General features: G+C 42.1%; 1 protein-coding gene across 3 annotated transcripts; it reads right to left on the minus strand.

The window, feature by feature from the left end:
* Positions 1–1,154: 1,154 nt before the first annotated feature.
* LOC126403745 (arfaptin-1-like) lies at positions 1,155–21,948 on the minus strand. Of its 3 annotated transcripts, none has more exons than XM_050066499.1 (9): positions 21,593–21,948; positions 16,268–16,361; positions 12,291–12,387; positions 11,555–11,667; positions 11,252–11,473; positions 10,586–10,743; positions 9,592–9,766; positions 7,651–7,812; positions 1,155–1,405 (listed from the first exon to the last, which is right to left on the minus strand). In XM_050066499.1, the coding sequence occupies exons 2-8, from the start codon at positions 16,325–16,327 to the stop codon at positions 7,660–7,662; spliced, it is 978 nt and encodes a 325-aa protein (XP_049922456.1). In that variant the 5' UTR covers positions 16,328–16,361; positions 21,593–21,948; the 3' UTR covers positions 1,155–1,405; positions 7,651–7,659. The 3 variants fall into 3 exon arrangements, with proteins under 3 accessions (XP_049922456.1, XP_049922454.1, XP_049922455.1); XM_050066497.1 differs by having other exon boundaries at positions 1,155–1,408; XM_050066498.1 differs by having other exon boundaries at positions 7,615–7,812; positions 21,593–21,947.
* Between the last annotated feature and the right edge of the window lie 6,013 nt (positions 21,949–27,961).

Genomic DNA, 27,961 nt, shown 5'->3' on the forward strand with positions numbered 1-27,961 from the left:
AGCTGACCTCTGACCTTTGATACAGTTCCTTCTTGTCTTCGTTATACTGTCCAGACGACAAGTTAATCAACACTTTTCACTTCATTCAGGTCCAAAGATGAACCACTTAAATAAACACACAGAGAGTGACAGAAGCTGAGAGTGTCTTTGTTGTGAGGAAACTTTACTCTGCTGTTGAAATGTTTGGGAAAATGAGCCTGGATGCAGCAACAACACACACTCGCATTCACACAGTAGAACCAGGTGTGTGTGTGTGTGTTGGTGTTGCCTGGTGAATAATTGCTTCTCTTTAACAGAGCAACAAAACCACAAACAGACCAGAGTCCTATTCTGAAACACACACACTGCATACTAATCCAAACTGTGGTGTGAGTCTGTGGTGTGTATCACCATCCCAAAGGTGCTCTATTGGACTGAGATCTGGTGACTGTGGAGGCCATTGGAGTACAGTGAACTCATTGTCATGTTTGAGATGATGTGAGCTTTGTGACATGGTGCGTTATCCTGCTGGAAGTAGCCATCAGAAGATGGGTACACTGTGGTCATAAAGGGATGGACACGCTCAGCAACAATACTCAGGTAGGCTGTGGTGTTTAAACCATGCTCAGTTGGTACTAAGAAAATCTCCCCCACACCATTACACCACCAGCAGCAGCCTGAACCGTTTGAACTTCAGCAGCTCGTCTTCACCATGTCTACATGACTAAATGCTTTGAGTTGCTGCCACGTGATTGGCCATTTGCGTTAGGTGAAAAACACCCAGGCTCTGTGCCACAAACACCGGTGGAATTGCCGAGAAGTGTTGCCAAAAGACAATCTCTACAGTACGTGTCATGCCATCCACCATCCCTTCACTTCTAGATGACAAATTCAGTTCATATACTACGTCACTTTAGGAACGCTGATCTGGTATATTTGTGGTTTGCAGGAACTTACGATGCCAACATTTTCTTCTGAAGGCTGTTTAAGATAAGAAAGTCAGAAGAGTAACGTGAAAGCTATGCAGTGGACAGGAAGGTGAAAACCAAACTGTGGGAAACACCTGAAATCTGACGACCAGGAAGAAGATTTAACACACGCATGAAATTAAAGCCGGTAAAAGCTTCAGTTACAGAGTCAATCATCTCAGGTTAACATAGTAAGTTGGTCTTTAAGTCACATTTTTGGTTTAATAGATTTATTTGGCAGTTACATACAAACATTTCCAACAACAATAAAACAATTTAAGTAGCATTTACAATTCCAATAAAAAGGAAAATCCCACTTTAACCTTTTACTTTTGGTCTTTTGAGATGGACCGCAGACTGATCCAGAGTCAGTCTTTATCTGAGAGGATTTCTTTGTTGCGAGCGTGAGATCAATCTGCTGGAGGAAAGTCAGGGGACAACCCACACTGAATGTGCTGCTGCTGGAAGAAACCCAAAACAATTTGACAATAATTAAGGAAGACTGGAGTCAGTCACAGGATTTTTGTCTTACAGTAGTAGAGAAAAGACACTTGAGGGACAGAGCACAATTTAGAAAGGCATCATAATTGTACGTGTGATGTTGAATATGGAGCGCAGGATTCTGTATCTAGTTATCTCTTTGTTTTCTGGTGATCATAGTATAATCATTCTTAGCTCAAAAGGGAAGCTTTCAACCACATCTCCTGATCTTCCTCAGTGGATAGAGTTTGCAGACCGTTTGCTGGACCTTACGTTGACAACAAAAAAGAAATCGTCGACTTATTGACTTTATTTTATTTTTCATTTATCGAGCAAACTCGATACGTTGAGGAAGAGGCAGTGGAAGATGCAGATGAAAGCTTTGGAAGAAAAGCCAGTAAGTGGACCTTGAGTTCAGATTTCAGGTCAAAAATTAACTTTCTAGTTCAAAATTAGCGTAATGACCTCAAACAGACAGTCAACAAAAAACTGCTTGTTATGCCTGGTTCACACTATACAACAGTTTTGTCTGTTCCTATTTTTATTATTATTATTATTATTATTATTATTATTATTATTATTACTGTTACTTCAGTCACTGTGTCTGTTCACGTGCCAGGCGAAATGTTGTAGTAACGTAAAAAGCCCCACCAGATGGGCAGAGCTACATTTGAAGTACGGCATGCAATCTATGATAGTCACTGAATCCTCCACAACAAGTTCCTGCAATTGTTAAACAATAAAAGCCTTTTTAGAAAATGGAGGGATTCTCTCAACTGAAGTTATAAGGAGCTTTTAATTTGAAATGGATACAGGAAGTGTTTAGTTTGAAATGACGGTGCGATGCATTAATTTTTTCAAGGCAACGGGAGCGGATAAAAAGTGAAAATATAAAAACACAGAGGGATTAATAAATAACGGAGCGTTTATAATGTCGTCTGTTTCAAATGAAGCTGGTAGCCTCTGCAGTTGTGGTGAGTAAAAGCCACTATTTTTTTTTATTTTTCTTTTTACTTTATATCCTCCATTATGAAGAGGTAACATTGTTTGCTAGCTTGATGCTAATGGCAGAACTCAGCAGGTTGACAAAGTGCCTCTGCTGTTTCACACCATCATTTCCCCGTTTTACTCTGTGTGGTAACATCCCTAGAGGAAATATCAATAAAACTGGGGTGTTGTTGTCGTACAGTTGTCTATGGCAGCACATCGCTCTGTGTTCCTATTGGTCAAAGTGACGGCTGTGACGGGATGTGTTCCTATTGGTCAAAGTGACGGCTGTGACGGGAGAAGTTGTGAACGACAAAAAGAAAATCAAACATGCTTAGACTTGCTGTTGGAACGTCGTGGGGTGTCCCAGACATGTACGACACTCATTGTCGTTCACGATCCATGCCGATACCGTACGCCGCTGCGTCGGGGTATAATCGGGCTGATATCGTGTAGTGTGTACCAGGCATTACAGTATGCTAGGATCACAAAAAACTTTTTATTCTCTTAGAATATCAACTTAAACATCTTAATTTTGCCAGTTCCCTCTTTAATCTGCTGCATAGTTTACAACCAAACCCTGTTGTGTTTCTTCCTCATATAACAACACGGTAAGTTGGAGCTGGTTTTGGCCTCAAACATGTCACAGGAACTTCATCTTTAAATTGAGTAGAATTTCCCTTTAAAGCAATATGTAAAAGGATAGTTCCGATTTTTTTTTTTTGAAGTGGGGATATATAAGGTACTTATCCATAGTCCTGGTATTACCTATGTAGATGGTGGTCACCCAGTTTGGAGAAGCAGACAGTCCCACCATGGAAGCTAAGCAATGCACTGCTGTGGATGGGGGCAAAGGTTAAAAGCGATAAACATGTACGCTACATTTAGAATATTTTCACTGCTTTAACTTGCAGTTAGATGGTGATTTACCAACGAGGAACTGAAGCTGTTCTCTAAATCCAGACTGCAGTGACATAAACAGTCATTTTACCTTGCGGAACATGGGAGCTGCTGCTCGACCGCTGCCTCAGTCGGTCGGTTTAGTCGTGATATTGTGTGACTTTGTAGACCAGCAACTCCTGTGTTCAGTGATGTAAAATTAATGTATTTGCCAATGGAGTCTGGTGGCTTTAAAGAAAGCAAACGACAGAGTGGTAAAGCAGTGAAAATATTCAGAATATAGAGTAGACTTAAAGTGTTTTGTTTTTTTAAAGAGTATTTCTGTGGACTTTTGCCTTTAATGGATGTGACAGTGTGTGAAATGGGGAGACAGAGAGAGCGGGGACTGACACGCAGCAAAGGGTCAAACCCGTGACCACTGCAGCGAGGCAATGCCTCTGTACATGGGGCGCTGGCACTATCCGCTACTCTACCGACGCCCCTGATTTTATTTTTTAATGGCTAAAATAAGCTGCCCCCCTCTGCATCAGCACATTGCTCAGCGTCTGTGGTGGTATTCCTGCCTGCTTCTATAAACTGGGGTTGTGTTGACCGTCATCTACACTGGCTATGGATAAATACCTCATACAACCCCACTTCAGAAAGTCTGAATTATCCCTTAATTCACGTGGGACAGTTCTGCTTTTAGAAGACAAGGATACAAATTCACTGGCAGTGTACAAATCACTTTTTAAGGCGAGGTTTTGACACATTATTGCACAGAAAGCATCAAAAGTCATTGCATAGTTTTCGGGCCTGAGGTACAGTGACACAAACAAAAACACTCATACATGTTAACAGAACAGTCTGAAAGGAGTAAATTCACTGAACACTTCAACATTCAGTGCCACAGCAAATATTAAAGGCAGATTATGCTTAGATAGAGTGCAAAGAGTGCGAGGACAAAATAAGAGCAACATTTTACATTGTGTTGCTGTTACAAAATTGACACAAATTTAAAGTATTTCTGTGTTTTTTTTGTCTGTTGAATCTGGATGAACGGGAGAGCCTGAAACATTTTGGTCTCAATCAGAAGAAAATAAAACATACAAAGGCTGCAAATCTATTCAGCATGTTCTACTAGACTGAATATAACTCCTTTTTTTACACCATAGTATTTCAGAGTAAAAATATTTTTCCTGACAAAATTGCATAGTGTGAAAGGAGTAGATTGGTTTTAAACTTGAATACAAGTCGCCTCTCCTCGCCAATACACAAGAAAATAATGGATGATAATGGTAAAAGTTCTTAAGTTGCAGAAAATTAACATACAAACTAACTGGTTTCTTACTGTGTCACTGTCTGATAAAATAGTTAAAACTGGAGTGTAACTGGAGAACATTCAGAAGCACCAACCACTCTTGGTGGTGGACACAATTTTAGTCGGAGTGAATAAAAAATGTCCAGGTAGTTGTGGTTTAAACTTAGGGGCCTATAGACTAATGATGTCACATTGTTAAATCAGACGGACAAGAAAAATACAACTTTGGCTACTGATGAAACTTTGCCGAAAACACTGGCTACAACTACCGTTTCTTTAACAACAAACACGACAACATCGTCGATGTACAGCAACATTTTTTTTGGTCCGTAGTCATCAATCAACCATCCAAATAATTGCAGGAGAAGTAAATAAACACTTAAATGTTCGGTACTGATGGAATGTTGTCAAGCAGAGCTAACCTCTCTTTACCAACGAACAAGGCAATATTGTCAACATACAGCAACATTTTTTGGTTAATGGCAAATTATTCATCTCTACATGTTGCTGAACATGTTGCCATGTAAACCAGAGGAGGAAAAGACCAGCAGCCAACCAAACAAGAGCTGCTGAAACTAAATCTGTTGCTGGTAAGTTGACGGCTGGTCATCCATCACTTGTCCAAATCTTCGCAGTATAGACATAAATAAACACCAAAACTTTGGCTACTGATGCAACATTGCCAAAAACCCACAACCTTTTCTTCACAAAACATAAAGAAAGGCAACATTGCTGGCATAATGTGACTATTTTTTTTTCTTTTTAAAAAGTACTGGGGTCAACATGTTGTGGAGCTTCTTGCCATGTAGCCTAAACAAGTGGAAGAAATGACCAGTTGCCGAACAGACCAGAAGACCAGTCCTACTGTAACTAAATGTGTGGCAGGCAGGTTATGATGACAGAAAGCCATCTTTGGCTACTGATGAAACATTGCCAGAGAGATTGCCTACAACCAACCTGACACTGAAAACACACAAAGCATCATCATCGGCGTATAGCAACATTTTTTGGCTTGTAGCAAAATATTGGTCTCTACACATTGCTGAGCTTCTTGTCATGTAAACCAGAGGCGGAAATAACCAGCAGCCAATCTGACAAGAGCTGCTGAATCTAAATCTGTTGCTGGTAAGTTGATAGATTTATCGCTTTTCTAAATCTCCACAGGACAGTCAGTAAATAAACATTAGCTCTTTGGCTACTTATGGAACATTGCCAAAAAGATTGGCTACAACCAGCCTTTCTTTAACAACAAACAAGGCAACATCGTCGACATATAGCAACATTTTTGAGTTCACAGCAAATTATTGATCTTTACAGATTGCTATGTAAACCAGAGGAGAAAATGACCAGCAGCCAACCAGAGGAGAGCTACTAGAACGAAATCTGTGACTGGTAAGTTAAGTTGGCTATAAATCAACTATCCAAATTAGCACTGGAAAAATACATGAACACTTAAACTCTGGCTACTGTTAAAATATTGCCTGAAAGATTAACTGCCAAATGTTACAATAGCTATGAATAAGGCAATATCGTCGACAGATAGCAATATTTTTTGGTTATTCGCTAATTATTGGTCCCAACAGGCTGCTGAGCATCTTGTCATGTAAACCAGAAACAGAAATGACCAGCAGTCAACCAAATCAGTGCCAAATCAGCCCAACAACTGGCCACATCTTCACGGGTCAGACAGTAAATAAACACTAAAACTTTGGTGACTGATAGAGTGTTGACAAAATGAGCCAACCCTTTTTCTAACCTTTGAATAAAGCAATATTGTTGACATACTGCATTTGTCACAATTTATCGGTCTCCACAGGTGCTGAGCATCTTGCCCTGTAAACCAGAGGATGAATGACGAGCAGTCAACCAGATCAGTGCTACTGGAACTAAATCTTTGGCTGGAAGTTAACAGGTGGCCATCCATAACTTGTTCAAGTCTTCACAGTACAGACAGTAATGAAAAACTAAAACGGGCCACTGATGACTAATTGCCAAAAAGAAAAACAAAAACAAAAACAAAACAACCCCTCTTTTCAAAAAATCAGGCCCATGGTCTGCATACTGCAACTTTACTTTGACTTGTTGCAAATTATTGAGATCAACACAGTCTGAGTTTTTTGCCATGTATACCATGACACAATCTACTTGTAGAGTGGTGATACTATGACAAGTCTCTTTTACATCACAAATAATCTTTGGCCAAGAACAAACACCGGCTTGGAGATAAGACATTAACCAGAGAACAGCCAGGTTTGATTCCTGCCTTTTAACAAATGATGTTAATTATCTACAGCTGAATATGTTGTATGAAGCCAAACCGAGCTGGTGCAGAGTTGCTGATAGTACCAGCCCCTATGGAAAAACCAAGCTGTTTTCCCAGCAGTGGTGTTGAGGCACTTTTAGTCACTGTGAGTTTCTGACTGCAGTGGCTGAGGATTTTTAAAGTTCAAAGAAAGGCTTAGTGCCTCACAGAGGATTATGGATTTACTCCCCAACACAGTGAGACAGAGGAAATAAAACCAGGAGGGGTATATATGTGTCTCTGTTAAACAGGTCAAAAGTCACAAGTACTGTATGCCTCTGAATCTATAGTATAGAAAGAGAGATAATTCTTGTCCTAAATATGTCAAGAGTTCAAAATAATAACCTCATTTTTTCAAAACCTTTCTAAATTTTTTATCCATAACATTTTGAGACCCGGAAAGTGATGAAATTCCACCTTTCAAATGTCTTTCCAGACGTGCAGGAGCCCATTCAACATCCAGAATATAAATAATCAATTTCCCTCTGAACTATCTAACTCCAGATTTTTGTAGCAAACAGTTTTTTTCTAAGTTTTCCAGAGGTTGGAAATCGATCCCTAACCCACAAACTGGAATATAAATAAACTACCTACTAACCGAACTATTTCAAATTTCACATCCATCCCAACTTTTTGAGTCCAAAATTCCCAAAACAAGCCTCACTCTGACTTTCCCCCCCAGTAGCATCCATTTATACCAAAATATCTGCTGAACCCAACATCCGTCCACTTGCCATGATGGGTCAACTCTCCAGCCAGGAGGGGGCGTCCACGCTGGGGTTGTTGAGGTGTTCGGTGGCCTGCTGGATGTTTTGCTCCAGGAAGCTCTGACACGATAAACTGTGAGCAGCGACGGCGCTGTGAAGCAGCCACAGCTGGTTATGGAGGACTTTAACCTGCAGAGAAAATGAGGGATTTGTCAAGTCTGAACCATATTTTCATGAATATTAATTCGCATCCTTATTCTGTCATGTACAATATCTGATTGTTTCACTCATTTTTGAAGCAATAATATTAAATATTGTCATGTTGCAGCTTTCCAAATGTGATAATATTGCAGATTTTCTTCACGATATGTGACAGTGAATGGAATAGCCGAAGGTTTTGGACTGTTGGTCAAACGCCCCCCCAAAAAAACAAACACATAAAGAAAAAGACATACTGAAGACGTCAACTTGGAATCTGAGAAATTGTTAATGCTATTTTTTTTGCAGTTTTTTAACATTCCATCAAGCCTCTGAATCCCAGGCAGCTTCAGGTGTTTTTTTGTTTTCGTCCTGTCATATTTTACTCACTGAGGCCTCGTTGTTTTAATGCAATGTATGAGTCCTCCACCTCTATGGAAACAGCACAATCATGGGTAGAAGCAGGGAGAACTTAAAACAATCCTTTGTGCAGTATAACACTGTTATTGTGCTATGAATAGTAAAAAGAAAAGCAAAAAAAACAAAGTTAAAGTTTTTGATAATTAAACAAAAATTGGAAATAAATGCTAGAATCTATATAACTAAGATTTTTCCAAGTCCAAACAAACGTTACCAATATTGGAAAAAAAATGGCTCCTCAGGCTACACATAAACAAAACAGTTTATTTTTGCATAAATTGAGAATGTTTCAGTGTGTTTTTGCAGAACATGACATTGTTTGTCTCACTGTGTTTATAAAATGAGATGGACGCAAGGACACAGTGATCTTGACCTATGCCACCAAATTTTAATTTGATCATACTTGACTCAAAGTGGATGTTTGTGCAAAATTTGAAGAAATTCCCTCAAGGTGTTCTTGAGATATCTCGTTCATAAGAATGAGACAAATGCAAGGCCATAGTGTCCTTGACCTTTGATCACCAATTTCAAATCAGTTCATCCTTGACTAAAGTAGATGTTTGTGCCAAATTTGAAGAAATTCCCTCAAGGTGTTCTTGAGATACTATATTCACAAGAATGTGATAGGAGAGGTCACAATGACCTCAACCTTTGACCACCAAATGTTTATCAGTTCATCCTTGACTCAAAGTGGATGTTTGTGCCTAATTTGAAAAAATTTACTCAAGCTGTTCTTGAGATATCGCATTCACAAGAATGAGATGGATGCAAGGTCATAGTGTCCTTGACCTTTAAACCACATAATTCAAATCAGTTCATCATTGAGTGAACATTAGTGCCAAATTTGGATAAATTCCCTCGAGGCATTCTTGAGATATCACCTTTATGAGAATAAAGCAGACAAGGTAAGTACCTTGACCTTTGACCACCAAAAACAAAGGAATTCGTCTTTGACTCCAAGTAGAAATTTGTGCCAAATTTGAAGGCATTCCACGAGAGTGGGGTGGACAGACGGCTGGACGGACAATCTGTAAACATAATGCCTTCGGTCACAGCTGTTGATGGCCCGGAGACATAAAAACATGATAAGATGTAAAAAACATGTTCTTTAAGTAAACCACTGTGACTAAAGCCCCTTTCACATGGGACAAATAACCCACTAACACTCACTAACATCTGGCTTTAGAGGGAAAAGGTTACAATGGTCATTATTTCCTGTGACAAATGAGTTTGCGGTAGTCAAGGGTATTTATTGGATCCAGCTCTGATCAACTACTCTCTCTTCAGGGTTCATTAAGAACGATATGTTGACCATCTCAAGGTTTACCAGACACCTGTGATCCTTCTCACCTTGTTTTCCTGCAGCAGCTTAACTTTGACGGACAGGGCGTCCCTGATCCTCTCGTACCTCTCCCTCTGGTTCTGGAAGTCTTTCTGGGCCAGCTCCAGTTTGGGCAGAGTGACGGCGTCCCGAGGTCCCAGGTTCAGCTCCTCCAGGTCGACCCGGTACGCATCATACTCGATCCTGGAATAGAACAAGTCTACATGGTCATCTAGTCTTGTGGTCTGGTAGTGGTGGACTATCGCAACTGAAATTAACATTCAATTTAACCACACAAACAACATGAAGTTATAAAGTTATAACCCAGTTTATACCTTTTTCTTGTGGCTCGGTAGCAGTCGTTCAGTGTCTCTTTACCGGTCTAACACCCAGTGGTTGGAAACACTGATGGTAAAGGTATCAGACTTCCTGAAAGTCAGGATAATTAAAGTCCACTCTATTGTTGCAGGTCCTGGATACACAAGTAGATCCAAGCGGACTCTGGGCGCACATTATGTTTTTCTGTCTGTTTTGGACTGGTTCTGACGGTGCCTGGATCTCTTTCAGATCTGGTTTCTTTAATTGGAAACTCTTTTTTCATGGTCTGTTTCAATCGATTGTTTGATCAAGTTCAAGAGTTTGGACCTGTAATTCCCCTAACAGCATCTCCGAGCTTCCTATAAAGGAGCTTTACTCGTTTGCTTATAGACCCTTTTACTGCTGGACATGGACGCTGCACATGTGTTTATTTTTGATGATGGCCTCTGCCCAGTCTTCAGTTTTGTGGACGGGCAGTGGCGGCTGGTATGCGATAAAACTAAAACTTTTGAGACATGACTCCTTCTATTCTGGCTCCCAATAACACAACAAGACCTCATTTTTAGACTCATATGAAGCCCACAGCTCTGTGGTGGAGAGTCATGTTTCGCCTCCAGCTAACAAACTGATGTCATTTTGACGTCAGCCCTAAAACCGTCTATGTAGAATCCTGGTGTAACTGGTCCAGGTGTGTTTTCCACCCACCTGGCGGCCTCGTACTGTTTGGCGCTGATCATGGTGTCCTCGATCGTTTTGTTGACCAGGGTGTTCATGTCAGATGTGAAGCCGTTAATGGCCGCCGTCAGAGTCTCGCCGCTCTTTGACAGAAACCTCTGAGCCTCTGCGTTCACACCAAACTCCACCTGACAGAGACGGAGAGAGTGAGCGACACCACCTGACCTCCATCATGGCTGCCTGGTTTCTGATTAAGACTCAACAATATGGGAGAAAAAATCTTTTTTAGGCTAATATTGCAATTGCAAATCAGTATGCAGCTTTTTTAAAGATCCTTATCTTCTGTATTATCTATTATACACAAATAATAAAACTCTCTAGAATATGGCCAGCTCAACATCGAACACAGTCGACCCATAAACTGTTTTACTATTGTAGCTAGAAATCTAGTTAGCTTGATGTGCGAAGATTTTTTATCTCATGTCAAAGCAGATAAACAAATTCCTTCCACTTTTATTCTTGTTTTTTGTTTTCTGAAAGGCTAAAAAGTGAAAGACAATCTCCTAGCTCTTTGAATGATGTGCCCTAGTTACAGTTGCTAAGCTGTGATTGGACAATCGCTGTTTGGGGGAGGGTGTTTGCTAACAGTCATTTGTAACAGCAGAGGCTGTGAGCAATGCAAACGGTTATACTCACATGCAGTGTTGGTGTTTTGAGGCTGAGCTCAGTGAAGGCGTCCCCCAGTGTCTTCTGGGTAACTGTAAACTGAGCGAGCTGATTGGCCAGCGTCTGAGCCAGCTTGGTGACGTTTTCGTAGCGCAGTCGGTCGTCTTTGAGCAGCTCAAGGCGAGGCTCCAGGTCCAGGTCCACTGTACGAGATCCACGGCCAAGCTTTTCTGACAGAGCCTGCCTGGTGCACTGCGGGGAAGAAAACGTCGTCACTGATCAGACTGATTTGTATTGATTACGTCTTTTACCGATCCTTTTGACTGCTCTCACCTTGTAGGTGGTGATGCTCCACTTGCGGACTTTCTCCAGCTTTTCAGTGGCCGGGTTTTTGTTGTTGGCTTGGACAACCACAGGTCCTGGTTTCTGTGGTGTCACTGGGACATCTGGAGGTGGAGGGGGGTGTCAATGGAGAGTTACTATGACAACAGGAATTTTGTCTAACTAATTTAGGGGCCATACACATGCCGCGTCTTTAACCGCCAGGAAAACACAAGGTCGGGCACTGGGCGCTACTCTTGTGCCTATTCTGTGCCAAAATTCATGGTTGCCGAGGCAGGTTGTGTACGCCCCCTTAATGACTTTAACACCTGTTTGTTCCAGTACTTTTAGCTTACTTTCAGATCATTAGCGCTCCGTTAGTAGTGGTAAAAATTAATGAATGATCAGACTGAGGTCACTTGAATCAGGGACTACTTTTGTCACAAAGTTGTATAATGGCCTAGAGTCGGTTGGTTGGTTCGTAACCAGACCGAGACCACCTCTTCAAGAAGGTCTCAGTCCAGTTGTTTTGGTGCGCACTGGAGTGTGATTGCTGTGTTCACACCTGCCCAAACGAACCGCACTTAGGGGGCAAACGAACTTGAGTTCAATTGAACAGAACCAAACAGGGCAGGTGTGAAAGTAAAAGTCAATGTGAATACATCAATGGATATAAATGGACACACACAATTTGCTTCATGTTAAGCTTAAATGCACCATAACTCTCTCTGCTTCTTCACTCGTTTACCTTTGCTCTGTTCCGTTTCCATGGCAACCTCTGGCGTGGCCTCGGCTGGACAGGAAGCGACACTGTTGTCAGTGTGGTTGCAGTTACTGTTTGCCTCCTGTTAACAAAAAAAAAAAAAAAATTGCAGAAGATTTGTAAGTCCCAGGGGCAAGCATGGTTCTGGGTTGATGTTGTCAAGGTGCCCAATCAGCCTCAAGACTTAAGCTGCTACTGGTTGCTACCTGGCTGAATTGGTTGGACGTATACTCAGAAAACTACTCGCAATCTTTACCAATGATCATCATTCGGTTATTTTCTTAGCATTGTCCATGACGTCCGTTTAACTTTCAATAACACAAACTTGCAGCAATGTAAATTTTACTCTGAAAACTGTTTGCCTCCTTACATCAGCGACACCTGTGCGCACTGGGATGAACTTAAATACCATGGCCTGTCTGCCAGTGATATAAGCCACCTAGTGGCATGGTGGGGCACTACATGTCACACAAGTCAAACATATGGCTCCAACACATGCTGAGAATCTTCTTTGATATATTATTATCATATTATCACAGCCTACTGGCCTGTTAAGTGCTCGGAGTTGTTTTTACATTCTAGTGTTGACTGAGACATTTTGTAAAATGAAGACCGTGTAGACAGGAGTTTTTTTCTTTAACAGAGTTTTCCTAAGTGTAGACAGGGTTGAAGTCGAGTACTTCCAGTAGCTGAATTAAAGGCTGAAGGAGCTGGTTTTGACAGCGAGGTTACAGGTTCAAATCTCACTCTCCCTCCCTCACCTGCTGCTGCGGCACTTCAGCGAGTGATCTAACACACAAGCAAACTAGGCTGCATTCTCTCATGCTGGGATTTCAAATTTCCAACTGTACTTGAATGCAGCCTCAGTTCCTAGAACAGGAACGTCTCCAGTACCCGACAGTAAAGAGGTCAAAGGTCAGAAACTCAAAGCACCGTGACAACACATGGAGGGATCGCTGTGGGAACCCGGAGCTTATCAGGGGGCCAATCAGAACCCAGATCAAAAGGTTGTGAAGTTGCCACGGAGATGATGGCTCCCCGTTGTGACTGGCCGCAGGCTAGGGAGGTCGGAGGTCACCGGAGTCACTCAAGACTCAGGAAATGGTCACCTGACGCAGATGAGGGGTAACGACACACACTCAAAAACACACAATACGGCTGTCGTCTACGATTAAAAGAGATTACAACAAGAAAAGTCAACTCTGGACGTCGTCCTGCATGTTCTCGTTTGTTAGCAGGAAGTGATGCACACACACACACACACACACACACACACACACACACACACACACACACACACACACACACCTGTGGAGGGCTCATCGGGCCGAAGGAATTTGGCTCAAAGTTGTTGTGTCACATTGAAGAGACAGCGAGGCATGTAGTGACGCAAAACAAGTCTTGCACACGCGCACACACCTTTGCCCTTTCCAAAGGTTAGAGAAGCTGCGGTTTGACATGAAGGTTGCTCAGGTCTCATTCATGACATGTCAGTAAATCTGTGAGTACCACATAAAAAACCATCTCCAGAGTCACGAACACCGCATAAAACTCTGATTTGATCGTATGCACGTGTGTATACTCATGAATGCCAATCAATCGTAAACTGACAGCACGCTCCTGCTAGTCAGCCATTAGCATACACCCCACACAAATACTTCCAGCGCTGTCTGTTAAACTGAAGATTTCGTGTTTTTTTTCCTGTTCTTGTTGCTTTCTGTCAGCGAGTACTCTGATAAAGTACCCCATCATTCTGAAGTGTTTGTTTTTGCCACTGACAGGCTGAGATTGGTTTTCTGAGTGTGGAGTATGGAAAGGATCCCTACAGAGACAAACCTGTTTGTTTAAGAGTAAGATCCTCTTTGTTTCACCAGAAACAGCCTGACATCACCATCGCCAGACAAACCAGACTCCGCACATTTTCACATCTAACTGGATAAATTAAGGGTTTATTTCAACCAAACCAGAGTTGGTGATTGACGGGACAGTGTCGAGACAAACCAAGACGTTTTTTGTGAGTTTTATTTTGTTTCTGTTGACTTTAAATGAACTGACTGTTTATCTAAATGGAGTCTGGTGGGTTTGGCGGTAGAGATTTTGAGGGTGTTTCTAGTTAAACAAAAAGGATCTTCTTCTTAAACAAACGGGTCTATCTCTGTAGGGATCCTTCCCAAAGTGTTGTCAGACAGAACAATTATCTGAGCCTGTCAGTGGCAAAAACAAACACTTTAAATTGACGGCGCTCAATGGATCCTTAACATTACACTGAAGCTTATTTTGCCACTGCTGGCTGCAGCACTCTCGCTCAGTACTGGACTCATTTAAAAAACCGTTGTTCCTATTAATGACTTCGACAGGTTGAAAACTAAAAGTTACCCTTTAGTGTTTGTAGAAAGAAGTCTCCCTCTCATTGTCAGCCAATAGAGGAACTGCAGCTTGGGTCAAAGAAAATTCTGGAAAATGACATCTCTTTTTCACAACTGCTCTAAAACACATCTGATTAACATAAAACTACTGAATACAGCTGCTCTGCACGCAGGTGAGTCACCTGCTGACATCAGAGCGGCAGCAGGTGACCACTCCTGTTACCTGCCGTCACTCCATCACCACTAACCACAACAATTACCGCCTTATCGGACGAGCAAGCGCTCGCTGTCACTGTTTGTCACACCGGTTTGCTTTTGTTGTCGTGACGACGCTCTGATAACATTGTGGAAGCTGTTCCTTCCCTTTTATTCAGCTGGTTACGTAACGTGCGAGTGTGTGAGGAATATCTGTGAAGAACAAATACATCAAACACATGTCTGTTTTATACGTGTGTAATACACTGATAACACGCTCAGCAGCCAGTGGGAGGAATAATGAGTTTGTAATGTTGCAGCCAACATCTACACTGCAAGAGGATGTGTTAATGTACAACCCTGCATGGATGGAAGTAAAAGTACAGACGTATTATAGTCTAATTGTACTTTAAATACAAATGTACTTGTTCTTTGAAGAAACTGTTTTACACGGTGGTGATTATTATTGCTGATGTATCAACGTGCAAGCAAAGGCACGGTGGTGCAGTGGTTAGCACTGTCGCCTCACAGCAGGAGGGTTCCTGGTTTGAACCCAGGGTGTGAGAGCCCTTCTGTGCGGAGTTTGCATGTTCTCCCTGTGTCAGCGTGGGTTTCCTCCAGGTGCTCCAGCTTCCTCCCACAGTCCAAAGACATGCAGGTTAATTAGTGACTCTAAATTGCCCGTAGGTGTGAATGTGAGTGTGAATGTCTGTCTCTGTGTGTCAGCCCTGTGATAGTCTGGTGACCTGTGCAGAGTGAACCCTGCCTCTCTGTCTGCTGGGATAGGCTCCACCCCCCCGCGACCCTCGAGAGGATAAGCGGTTACGGTAAATGAATGAATGATTGTGCAAGTAGCAGTCAGCGAAACGAACTCTTCACACAGCAAGGTAGTTTGTCAGTGGCAAAAACAAACACTTTTAGTGGACGTATATTGGCAGCGTACAGTTGCCCATAAGGATTGCATTGCAGCCTGTTTTGCTGCTGTGGCTGCGGAGGTTTCTCAATACTGGACCAGTTCCAAAAATATAGGAAAAGAGGGTCAAGTTATCCCTTAACTACAGTGACTGAGTTAATGTGCTTAGTCACTTGTCACCACCAGAATCCACTTATCATAACGTGCACATCAAGGTTCTTTCAGTCTAGAAGCAACAGATGAAGCTTAGTAAAGTGTTTCTGTGCTCTGCTGAGATGAAGCATGTGCTAATGACAGTCCATACCTGTATGTTCCTGGACATGCATGATGACGACAGCCCTGCAGGTTTATATACACTGTCCTGAGTTTTGCGGATGAAAACATGTTTCAAAATCATCACCTGTCTTTTAAAAACAGGTTCAATGTTTGGATTCAGTTGCAGAGAGAAGAGACAAAGAGTAACTCGAGGGGTTTACATGCTCTCTCACCCTCGGAGGAGTCTCCTCCTTTTCTGTGACGCCTCCTCTCTGCTCCGCCACCTCCATCATCTCACTCCTCCCACTTCTCGACTTCTTCTCTCTCCTGCAGACAAAACAGAGAGACGTCAGTTTACAACATTTCCAGGCATTTTCACTCTGAGATAATAGAAACCAGAGGGCTGCCTTGCTCATGAGCGCGCTGACAATAATGTCTGATCCCTTGAGCAGAAACAGAAATATAATTTAATACCAATGTCATAAAAATCTCACTTACATATTGCTACCTTAATTCTCATTAAATTTAACACTTGAAACATACATGATCACTGCTGGATACTCTCAGCTGACCTCAGTGGGAATTCAACCCCCAACCCCGTCAGGGTCATTGCTTTGTAAAATAGCTTTGTTCAGGGGCTGAACAGCAGAGCTCAGTGTGTCGTTTCTCTGGTGAGTAATGTCAGTGTGGTTAAACAGCAGCATCTAGTGGTGAAAACGCAGAAGCAAACATCTGACAACACACCACACCACACACTCACATTACTGTCATCTATCAGCATCTGGCGGCCAAACACTGCTCGTTACTGCAGCATGGTCAGTTAAGTAGTAAAGTAAAAGTCCTCACATGCAGCACCATCTGATAGTGGCGGGGGGGTGGAGCCTATCCCAGCTGACAGAGAGGCAGGGTTCACCCTGGACAGGTCACCAGACTATCACAGGGCTGACACACAGAGACAGACATTCACACTCACATTCACACCTACGGACAATTTAGAGTCACCAATTAACCGGCTTGTCTTTGGACTGTGGGAGGAAGCCGGAGCACCTGCCGCAACAGATAAACGAATGTGTGTGTGTGTGTCTTAATATAAAGAAGTGGAACAGATTTCAAGTGACATTTGAGGTTTTTGGTGAACACATTTTAAACAACAGCCAAAACAGCGTAAATTTGAACCTTTTCCCAAAACTTTAGCCCTTTTTAAATAGGAATTGTGCAAATTTGCAGGAAAGCCCAATCAGTGTTTTTTCAGCATTTGTGCAAATTTGCAGGAAAGCCCAATCAGTGTTTTTTCAGCATTGGCAGTATAAAAACAAAATCGTGCAGTGCAGCAAAATGCCGCCTACCTACTTTTGTTTATACAGAATGCACCTTTTTTCAGGGCAATAGAGTGTGCCAGTAAACCCGGAACTCCGTTAGCGCTTTTAGCACTCTGGTTCTCTCGTCTAAAAGTCAATACGTTTTTTGAATGGGATAAAATGCCTCAAATAAGGTCTGTGGTTAACAAAAGCTTTTGTTCTACGACATAAAAAAATACCCTACTTGTAAATTTTGAAGCTTTTACGTGTCGTAAAAAAGGCAGTTGCTAACAAGTTGCTCAATACGACTACAAACCCTGTCGGGGACATTAAACGTCATCACCCCCGAACAGGCGAGAGTGCTGGCAGTCCACCATTACAGCTTCTTATTTAGCTTAAACAGTCCGATTTCCCCATTATACAATGTTTTTAAAATAAAGCGGCCGAAATCAGTTGAAAGCTTAGTGGCGGTGACGTCAAGAGTCATGTGACCGTGGAGTAGTCATGTAGTCCGTTAAAGCCTAACGTTAGCTTTTTACTTCTGGCGATCGCATTTAAGCTTCAAATGTGGTACGAAAGGTGTTCATATGTGAAGATTATCTCGCTGAACAAAACCTGTAAGTATCATAAACTTGTGTTAGCCACAGAGCTTATTTTCTGACATAATCCAAAATGCAATGCAAAAATCACATTCACTTTCTCTTCCGGGAACCAGCGCGATGCTAAACTTCCAGGTATTGACGTCAGCCCTGGCACACTCTATGGGGGGCGTGAGCGAGTAACAAAACGTGTAGCTCAGCGTGTGACGTAAACAGTGACGTGGGAGGGAAGCCGCGGCTGGTCAGTCCTTCGGTGATTCTCTTGTAAGTCGGCCCGTTCTTCACCGTCCCCGTCATCTGACGGTTAATGGCCTCTTCATTTGCGAAGACAAGGAGGGCGCGCTATTCTTTGTCTCCCCAGTTGCTCATCTTTACAGTGTCTGTCAGGTTTGTGTTTCCCTCTTGCTACTAGCTGCTCGCTAATTCCTGCTATCAGCTGTTTCCTGTTTATCCACCGCCAGTGGCTCGCACGTACGTCGTCATCAACAGCTCCTCCCAAAAGTCTTCAACAGCCCCTCCCGTGGCGGAGGGCCGCCTTGGTCTGTTTAAACCAAAAGGGTTCCGCCAACATGTCTACCCTACGAGGCGGAAAATTGGGTACGTCGGGTCAGCTCGCCAATCCGGCTCCGTGCGTCTAAACGCTCGCAGCTTACCGACAACATCACAGAAAATCTGGCAGTGTAAAAGGGGCTATTGTGTTCATTCCAGATCATTTCCAGGCCCTGGAAACAGTTTTTCTGATTTCATAACTTTTCCAGGAATTCCATGACCTGCTTGTGTCTGAGTATTTTAACGTTGCCGTTCATCCATTTTTTTTCCTTGGGTAAAAGATCGGAGTATTTCTTCCACCATTGCTGATTTCAGGGAAGTAAAGGCCGACCTAAATGCTTCAAAGGTTCGGTCGTTGCCATGGTAACCAATGTCAAATGCTTCGATTTTTGAATCATTTTCACCACTAAAAAAGTGGAGGAAACTGAAAGGAAGTGGCAAGTGTCGGACACGAATAAGGCCAGTGTTACCGATGCAGTCATTGAACCCCACTTCAAGCGTTACATTGGCTGTTAGACAAGGAAAAGAAACGCGCAAGACGAACTGTAGACAGTCGTCCACAGCTGCCGACTGTAGTGAAGCACTTGATTTTCATCTAGTGATGAGGCCTGACCTGTTGTGTTCAGAGTTGACAACTTCCAGAAACACTGCTTGCAATAGTCCATCTTCCACCTTCTCTCTAGCGCTCTGTAACACACAGCGGCGCCAAGTCCTTCTAAAGTTGGCTGATTAGTTATGAATATGATTTATTACTATCCCCCGACATCCCCCCACTCGCACCCCTAGGCCACATCGTGTCCTGCAGAAGCACTGAATATTTGCAGGTAATTAGCACTGAAGTTTTGAAGCCCCCAAAACTGATACTGGGGACAGCCCTAGGAAATACGACTCTAAACTCAGTCTGAAACAAACCAACAGCAACATGAAGCAGTAAAGAGCCACAGCCCTGATTTAATGTTCCATCAGAGGTTTACTTTCAGCGCCATCTTGTCTGTTATTCAGCCTCAAAATTTCAACAAAGTTTTAATAAAGTACAACAAAACACACCATCAGAGTCACTGTGAGTCACTTCTGTCGTAAGAACGTCACAGACTTTAAGCTTACTGTTGGATTCATGATGAAATGTCTGCTGCAACTTCACCACTTTCCTGTCGTAAGTCATAAAGTACTACTTTATTTACAGGAAGTGCAAAGTACAAACACCTCAGTAATGTTTCTGATGGGTAACACAGTATACAAAGCTGAACTCTGACCTCTTAAAATATGTCACAAGCCCCACACCACCCATGTAAATCACGGCTGACACGTACAAACTGTAAAAGTTTGGTCTCTTTGTTTCTGCATATTCAATAAAAATACTGTTTGATGGTTCATTTCTGGAGATGACAACAAGAGTGAGATGACTTTTGTTAAACATTAAAATGTGGTTATCTCTACTTCTGCTTATCAGAGGGAAGATAAATTTAACTTCCGCGTAGAACAAGGTGAGTGAACTCGACAAACTCATATTACAGTGATGCTGCCTTATTAATAAAGTGATGATTTCAACCATATGACCACGCCATAGACATCACTGAGGGTTGAGCACTAAGGATTTTGGGTATTTGAGTGAAGTGATCCTTTAATTAAAAGTCTAATGGTAAATTACACGAAAAAAAAACTTAAATAAAGAATATAATAGAGGTGAGGGGGAAAAAAATCGATACAGCATAGTATTGTGATATTTTTGAGTGGCAATATCGTATCAATTTTTTTACTATATTAATTATTAATATTACAACTACAAATTTAACTTAAGGCAGCCTGCTATAATAATATAATCAATTACTTTTTTGGTCCACGAGATCCAATTTTCTGAAAAAAAAAAAAAAAAAAAAAAAAGGAGTAATAAAGTATATAAAATTTAAATTTAATTAAAGCAAATTAACTGAAATTAAATTAAATAAAAAATTAAAATTAAATTGAATTACATTTTTAAAATTACATTTTTTAATTAAACAGACTGAAAACTTTATTAACTTTTATTTAAAGTTGAAAACAGCTAATAATTTGCAATAAATCGCAATAGGCCTATATTTTATTGTAATACTCAGCATATCGCAATATATTTAATATCGCGATAATATTATATCGTGACTTAAGTATCGTGATAATATCGTATTGTGGATCCTCTGGTGGTTCCCTCCCCTATAATATAAAGATTACAAGATGAGGAATACTAAATTTAAAATATATAAATACAATTAAAATAATAAGTCAAATAATTCTAAAAAACATTTGCTATATATTACATTTAATAAACAATAAAAACAAGCATCTGGGATATACATTTTAAATTATTTAACATTTGTTTAACTCTATTTAACTTATCTAAAGAAGAAGAAGAAGAAGAAGAAGAAAGCTTTGGCAGGTCAGAGCAGATATAACAGATATAAATATGACTGAAACAGTAAAATACAAAACAAAAATATCACAGGGATACATGGAAAATGAGAAATATTGCATAAAATATAAGAAATAATCTACGAAAATGTTAGATGTAGAAACTATAAAATGAAAATAAAAAATAAAAAATGTGCAATATTTAGAAGCTCTTTCTGATTTATTAAAAACAGATTTCACACAATGGAAGTTTTCCTGTATATTTTCTTTAACAATAACATACAAAGAGTTGTCAGTTTATTAGGTACACACAGTCTGATATTAATGAGGGTGGACAAAACATTAGAGACACTGAACGGTAGAGGAGACACAGATACCTCAAACGTGTACAAGTACACTACCTGAGTGACTCTTACCTTCCACTGCTGCCTCTGAAACGACCCTAGAGTGCATTAGCTTTGTCTGGGTGTACCTAATAAACTGGTAACTGAGTTTAAAAGTGTTCAGTTTGTTGTTGTTTCCAAGCTAACCTTACTGAAGACACTGTGTTCCCTTGTAAGCCAGGTGAACTCTGCAGCTATGTGAGCTGTATCCTAACGACACAACGTGTTTAGAGATGAATAAACCAGCAGCTTCAGCTCGTTAAAGTCAAAATGAACGGAGTTAAATCACTTTTAATGAGGTGAAGCCGGCTAACAACACACAGGAGGCGGTTTAAACGGGTTTTTACCTTCACAGCGTTGAAAACAAACTTCTTTCTTCGTCTGACCGTCACTTCGTCTCCTGCTGTCTGCTGTTCCTCCAACTCTTCATATCTAGCTGTGACAAACTGGACCAAACTCCGTGCACAAAGTTCCCGAGTTAAAGTCAGGACGAGTCAAAGACACCCGGAAGTGTTTTCCAGCCGTTTCTTTCGCAGAGAGGATGCTTGATTTGTTGTCCTTGGGCGTACCGCAGGGGCGGTGACAACCACCCGTCAGACAGGATGTGACCACGCAGTTGTACTGTTTGGGCTTTTAAGGTTTTAAGAAGAAATGAAAAATAAGAATACAGCACTTAGAGGTGGAAAAAGCATTCAGATACTTACAACAGCTACGGTGGCCTGGATGTACTTCACCTGAGCTCCTCCATTTTGTGTAACTAAGTATTTCTACTCCACTACATCCCAGAGCTCACTGAAGTATGTCAGAGCTGCAGTTCAGTGGCCGACTTCAGGAAGTATACAGATCTTTTCTTTAAAGTCACACACTGGAACAAAGTACATAACAGTAAAGAAAAATAAAGACAACTAAATTATATTAACAAGGAAGATACAGGCCTACACTTATAGATAGATAGATAGATAGAGCAACAGTACTCCCTGACAGTAGTGCCCCCCCCCCCCCCNAGATAGAGCAACAGTACTCCCTGACAGTAGTGGCCCCCCCCCCCCGCAGAAAACTGCACCATCCCACACCACAAAAACTCCTTAGGAGCGGCTTGAGGAACGTGACAAAAAGCTCAAGGTGTCGACCGGGCCTCCAAATCTAAGGCCCTGTTTAGACGACAATGGTTTCTCTAAAAACGGAAAAGTCTGTCCTTTGCGTTTTAAAAAACTTCTGCGTTATTGAAACGATCCCCGTTCACACGGAGCCGCAAAATCTACTGAAAACGCTGTAGTATGCACGCCAGGCCACTGGATGGCAGTGTAAATTTGCAAAGCAACACCACAGCATGACACCATGCGCCTGCGCTGAAGCGCCTTCCTCTACCAACGCGGTGATTACAAACCAAAACAAAGACGACACAATGGCAAAAGCATGCACAGATAACTTTGTCTGGATGGACGACGAGGTGGAGTTGCTACAGTAACAGATCTACACTTCACTTCAAATCAACAGGCTGAGCAGCACAAACAGAGCTCGGCATTGTTGTTGCGACGGTTGGTGTGCCTAGTGACTGGAACCGTAATGCGCTTGTGTGAAAAGTCTCTGTTTTCAGAGGAGCTGCATATTGCAAGTTTACATGACAATGGAGACGCTGCCGTTTCCAAAAAGTTGCACTCTGGAACCCGTTTTCAAAACGCTGCGTTTTCAGGCACCCAAAACGCCGCTGTCGTGTAAACGATCGGCCAAAACGCAACTTAAGTTTACCATTCTCAGTTGAAATTGTTGTCGTATAAACGGGGCCTGACTGAGCGTCTAGGAAGTGCTGGTACTAGGGCTGCAACTAACGATTATTTTCATTGTCGACTAATCTGTCGATTATTTCTTCGATTAGTTGACGAATCATTTTATTGAAAAATGTGTTAAAATGTTGAAAAATGTTGGTCTGTCTCTCCCAAACCCCAAAATTATGTCACATCATTTCGTACGTCACTTCTTACTCACGCCAAAGGGTTTTAGTTCACCATCATGGGAGCGTGTGTAAAGCTGCCAATATTTGAATGTAAGAAGCTGCAGTAGGAGTATTTTGGGGTACTTTATAGTACTTTTCTATGAAAAATAACTCAAACTGATTAGTTGACGACTAAAATAGTCACCAATTATTTTAATAGTCGATTAGTCATCGATTAGTCGACTAATCGTTGCAGCCCTGGCTGGTACCCCACCTCACAGCCAGCACTCAGGTGCCAGACACCACAGGACACCTTCCAGAGGTCATGTGTCCATTCCTTGACAAGTCTGATCCAGGGAGGCCCCACTGTGGATTAGGAGTACCTCTGAGGTACCAGCACGTCCCATGGATGCTGGATCAGATTTGGATCTTGTGAATCTGGAAGCCAGGTCAATGCCTTGAGCTTTTTGTCACGTTCCTGGGGTCATTCTTGAGCAGTTCTTGTGGTGTAGCTTGGTGCATTTTCCTGCTGGGGGGCCACTGTCATGAGAGAGTGCTGCCGCCATGAGGAGCGATACTCCATCTGCAGAGGTGTTAGGGTGGGTGGAGTGCATCAAGTGGCATTCTCATGAATTTCTGGACCAAAAGTACCGCAGGGGAACACTGCATTGTAACAAGATGATCTTTGATGATTTTTGGTTGATCGGTGTGTGTGTGTGTGTGTGTGTGTGTGTGTGTGTGTGTGTGTGTGTGTGTGTGTATATTTGTATGTAGATGTTGGGTTTCGAAGTGTCCATATATCCCACATCCTCTGCGTGGTGTAGCCCCTGTGTAGTAGGGTTACTTGTGCAGTGGCTTTCCAACAGCTCCATATTCTCTGCTCTAGTCCATCCATGTCTTGTTCCAGTCGTCCATTTCCCATCAGGTTCCTCAACACCTACATACAGACCTTGTTGACCCGGCGACGTCCGTCTTAGTATGACTATCCTGCGGTAGGCTAGCAGCATTAGGAACATGGACATTGGTATAATAACCAAAGTTCCAAGTCCAGCACCCTGAGACTGTACAGGAAGTGGAATGAGGGGGGCCGAGGACTGGTGAGCGTCAGCACCACTGTCCACGACAGAACAACCAAAATCCAGGAATACATCAGGAAGATGGCCCCCAAAGATGAGCTGCCGAGTGAATACCTCAGGCAGCAGAAGAGGAGGATGAACCATCGTGGAAGGACGAGCCCCTGCACAGCATGTACCACCGACAGATTGAAGAAGTGGCCGACATCAAGAAATCCTTTCAGTGGCTGGAAAAGGCTGGAATGAAAGACAAGCACAGAGGCACTGATCATGGCAGCACAGGAGCAGAAGCAGGGGTCTACCACAGCAGACAGGACCCCAGGTGCAGGCTGTGCAAAGCTCCTGAGATAGTTTGGCACAAGATGCAAGCTGCAGGCAGGAAGAGCGTACATGGAACACCATAACCAAGTGTCTGGCATAGCGTACAGGAACATGTGCACTGAGTATGGCCTGGAAGTCCCAAGGTCACGATGGAAAACACCTTCTAAGGTGGTTAGAATGACCGAGCTAAGATCCTGTGGGCCTCTAGATCCAGACTGACAAACTGGTGAAGGCTGAGCAAACGGACATCTATCCATCTATCCATCTATCCCTCTATCCATCTATCCGTCTATCTGTCTATCTGTCTATCTGTTACCTGAGGCAGGCACAGCTGCTAAAAGTCTTAAAGTAGAATAAAACTGTTTAAGAGAACACAATATTTTGGGACTACAAAATGAAATTCAAAGCACACAAAGTAAAATGTCCAGTTAATTAACACTTAGACTTTGCTGTTTATTTCTTTACCCTGTGAGAAAACAGTCATTTGAGCAGTATTTAGAAATAAAGATAAGTGTACTACACATTAAATCCTCCAGAGGGCACCAGGACGTCAGACTTTGTTCTTGTTCCTTCACTAAAATAAATAACACTCACATACATCTCTTGCATGTGAGGCTCTGTTGAAAGGAATTTTATAAATACATACGAACTATTGAATCTTTTATTTACATTTTTAGAAAATGTTTACCTGACTCTCATCGTGCTGTGACCTTTGACCTCTTTACTACTGCTGCTTGAAATGATGCTGGTGTTGTCTTTGATGGGAGCCAGTTGTTCAAAGCACAATAGATTTGCAATAGTTTAAGTTAATATCACAGCTGGATAGTACGCAGCAGAGACTCACACCTTTTAGACCACCTGATAGGGACGCTCACATGAAGCCTCATCAACCTTCACTCATCCATTAACCATCTGTAACCGCTCATCCTGGAGCAGGTTCGTGGGAGGCTGGAGCCCATGACCACCCTTACGATGGACAGGTCACCAGACTATCACAGGGCTGACACATAGACACAGACAACCATTCACACTCACATTCACACCTACGGACTATTTAGAGTCACCAGTTAACCTGCATGTCTTTGGACTGTGGGAGGAAGCTGGAGCACCTGGAGGAAACACAGGCAGATGCAAACTTGGTACAAAAGGCCTCCAGACAGCTCTAGAGCCCTCTCGCTGTGAGGCTCATGTGCCTTATGACCCTTTTTTAAATTATTTCTTTTTATTTTCTGAGCACATTAGATGGCGCTCCTGGTTTAAAGAAAAAAGCTCAAGGACCAGATATTCAGTGTGCTTTCAGCCCTTTGTTGAACAGAGGGCTCCATCTAGTGGGCTCAGAAAATAAAGGAAAATGGGTCTTCATTTTGCAACCACTACCTTTTAGACCACCAGGACAAACTATAATACAATTGAATAATTTCCACTCATTTGACTTTTTTGTTTTTTTTATTTATTTATACAAGTGACCAAAAAGGAATATAACATAATAAAATATATGACACAGCACAAGACAGGTTGGGGAACTGGACTCAAACTAACTCAAGCAAAACAAATACAAACGAATGATCTTAAATCATCAAATTAAGTTAACTTGGATTTTCGAGTTAAACCAACTAGAAATGTCAAAGCAATGCAGAAATTTGAGTTTGTTTAACAAAGTGAGACGTTTTCTAAGATCATTAAAAAACACTGTAAATCAACTTTATTAGCTTAAATTTTGGAGTTGAAGCAAAGGTAAGCTAGGCTGACTTATATTTTCAAGTTAAACCAACTTGAAATGTCTTCAGCCCGGTTTCCACCGAGCAGAACAGTTCGGTCCAGTTCGGTCACAAAGTTGTGGATGGTACCAATGGAACCGTTCTGTGCCGTCCCCATGTTTGGTCCCCCCTCAGTGGGGGTACCTAGCACACAGATCTGGTACTAAAAGGTGGAGCTGTGACCACTGCAGTCTGATTGGTCAGTAGAGGACGGTCACTCTGGCACACGATGTGATTTTGCCAAGTAGGAAATGTCCCTGGATCAACATCTCACACTGTGTTCCTGGACCAACACTGCAATCAACCAATCATTGCTCTCTGACATCATCAGTATGATTCTTTCGAAATTCCTTTGTGCTTCTTCAGAGCTGAGCTAGTTTTCTAAATTGAAGTTTGTGCAATTAACTAAAATCCTCCTAAGCTACTGCAGGGTTAGTGAGCTAGTTTGCTAACTAGCTGGGCTATGCTAACAGGTAAGCTCGCCACTAGGCTAGAATAATGTTCAGTAACAAAGACTAAGGATAATATCATTTTCAGTTGCAAATTCCTACACACTTTCCCTCCTTTCTAAATGTTGATCCTGGATATAGTTTTGGTTAGGTTTATGCAGGACCACCATCGTCATCATCACACTGATTCTGGATTATTTGTTTATGTCGGGGATTCTGTTCAGGATCAATGTGGCAATGGTGCCCCTGGATCAAACAAATTATCCAGAGTCAATATGATGAACGTGGCGTCCTGGATTAACACGAGCCCTGCAATCTTGCAAAAAATAGTTGTGACTAGGCTATTGAAAAAGAGGGGAAATGTGTCCTTTGCAACTGCAAAATGACATCATCCTTACTCGTTAACTCTCGTTAAGAGTAAAGGTTACGGAAACAGCTAGCTTACTCTTGTTAATGAACAATATTTTAGCCTATTGGTGAGCTTACCTGTTAGGATAGCCAACTTGCGAACCCTGCAGTAGCTTACATGGTTTTTGTTCAGTATTACTTGTTTTTTTGTTTTTCCATTATGCTAACTTCAATTTGTAAAACTAGCTTAGCTCTCAAGAAGCACAGGAGCAGGACACTGGGTCCGTCCCAAGTCTCTTAAATTACTGCTAGTTATCTTACCTAGCCATTATATTCGCTGACCAAAACAGTAGCCCCCACCCCCCGCCGTCATGACTCTGGTCACACACTTTTGCATGTATTACCATTGTTATTGAGTCATTTGTCGACGTTTGTGTAATTACAGAACGGTCTGTAGCCCTGCTATTCCACTGTCACTGTGATGAGCACTATCATTCAGTTAACTCACCATCATTCAACATAGTCAGCGATTCATTGCAAAGAATGCATGTAACGGGTACTTACTCTTGTACTGTTTCTCCGCCATCTCATTCAAATGTGCCAGATGTAGAGGGCGGGTATTTATACGTCATGGCGTTCAGCTGAAAAACTCTTCCGGATAGGAAGCTCTCGACCATCCTAGCTCGTAGCTGCTTAAAGCTTGCTGCTAGCTCCTAGCGCTAGCTCCTCGCTGCACAAATAAGAGACTTGGGATGGCCTAGAAGATGGTGGACCTCAAACGACTTCCGGTTCAAGTGAGGAGCTAGCAGTAGCACTATAAAAATAAGAGACGTGG

The sequence above is a fragment of the Epinephelus moara genome, chromosome 17 (assembly GCF_006386435.1).
Source record: "Epinephelus moara isolate mb chromosome 17, YSFRI_EMoa_1.0, whole genome shotgun sequence".
Classification (NCBI taxonomy): Eukaryota; Metazoa; Chordata; class Actinopteri; order Perciformes; family Serranidae; genus Epinephelus; species Epinephelus moara.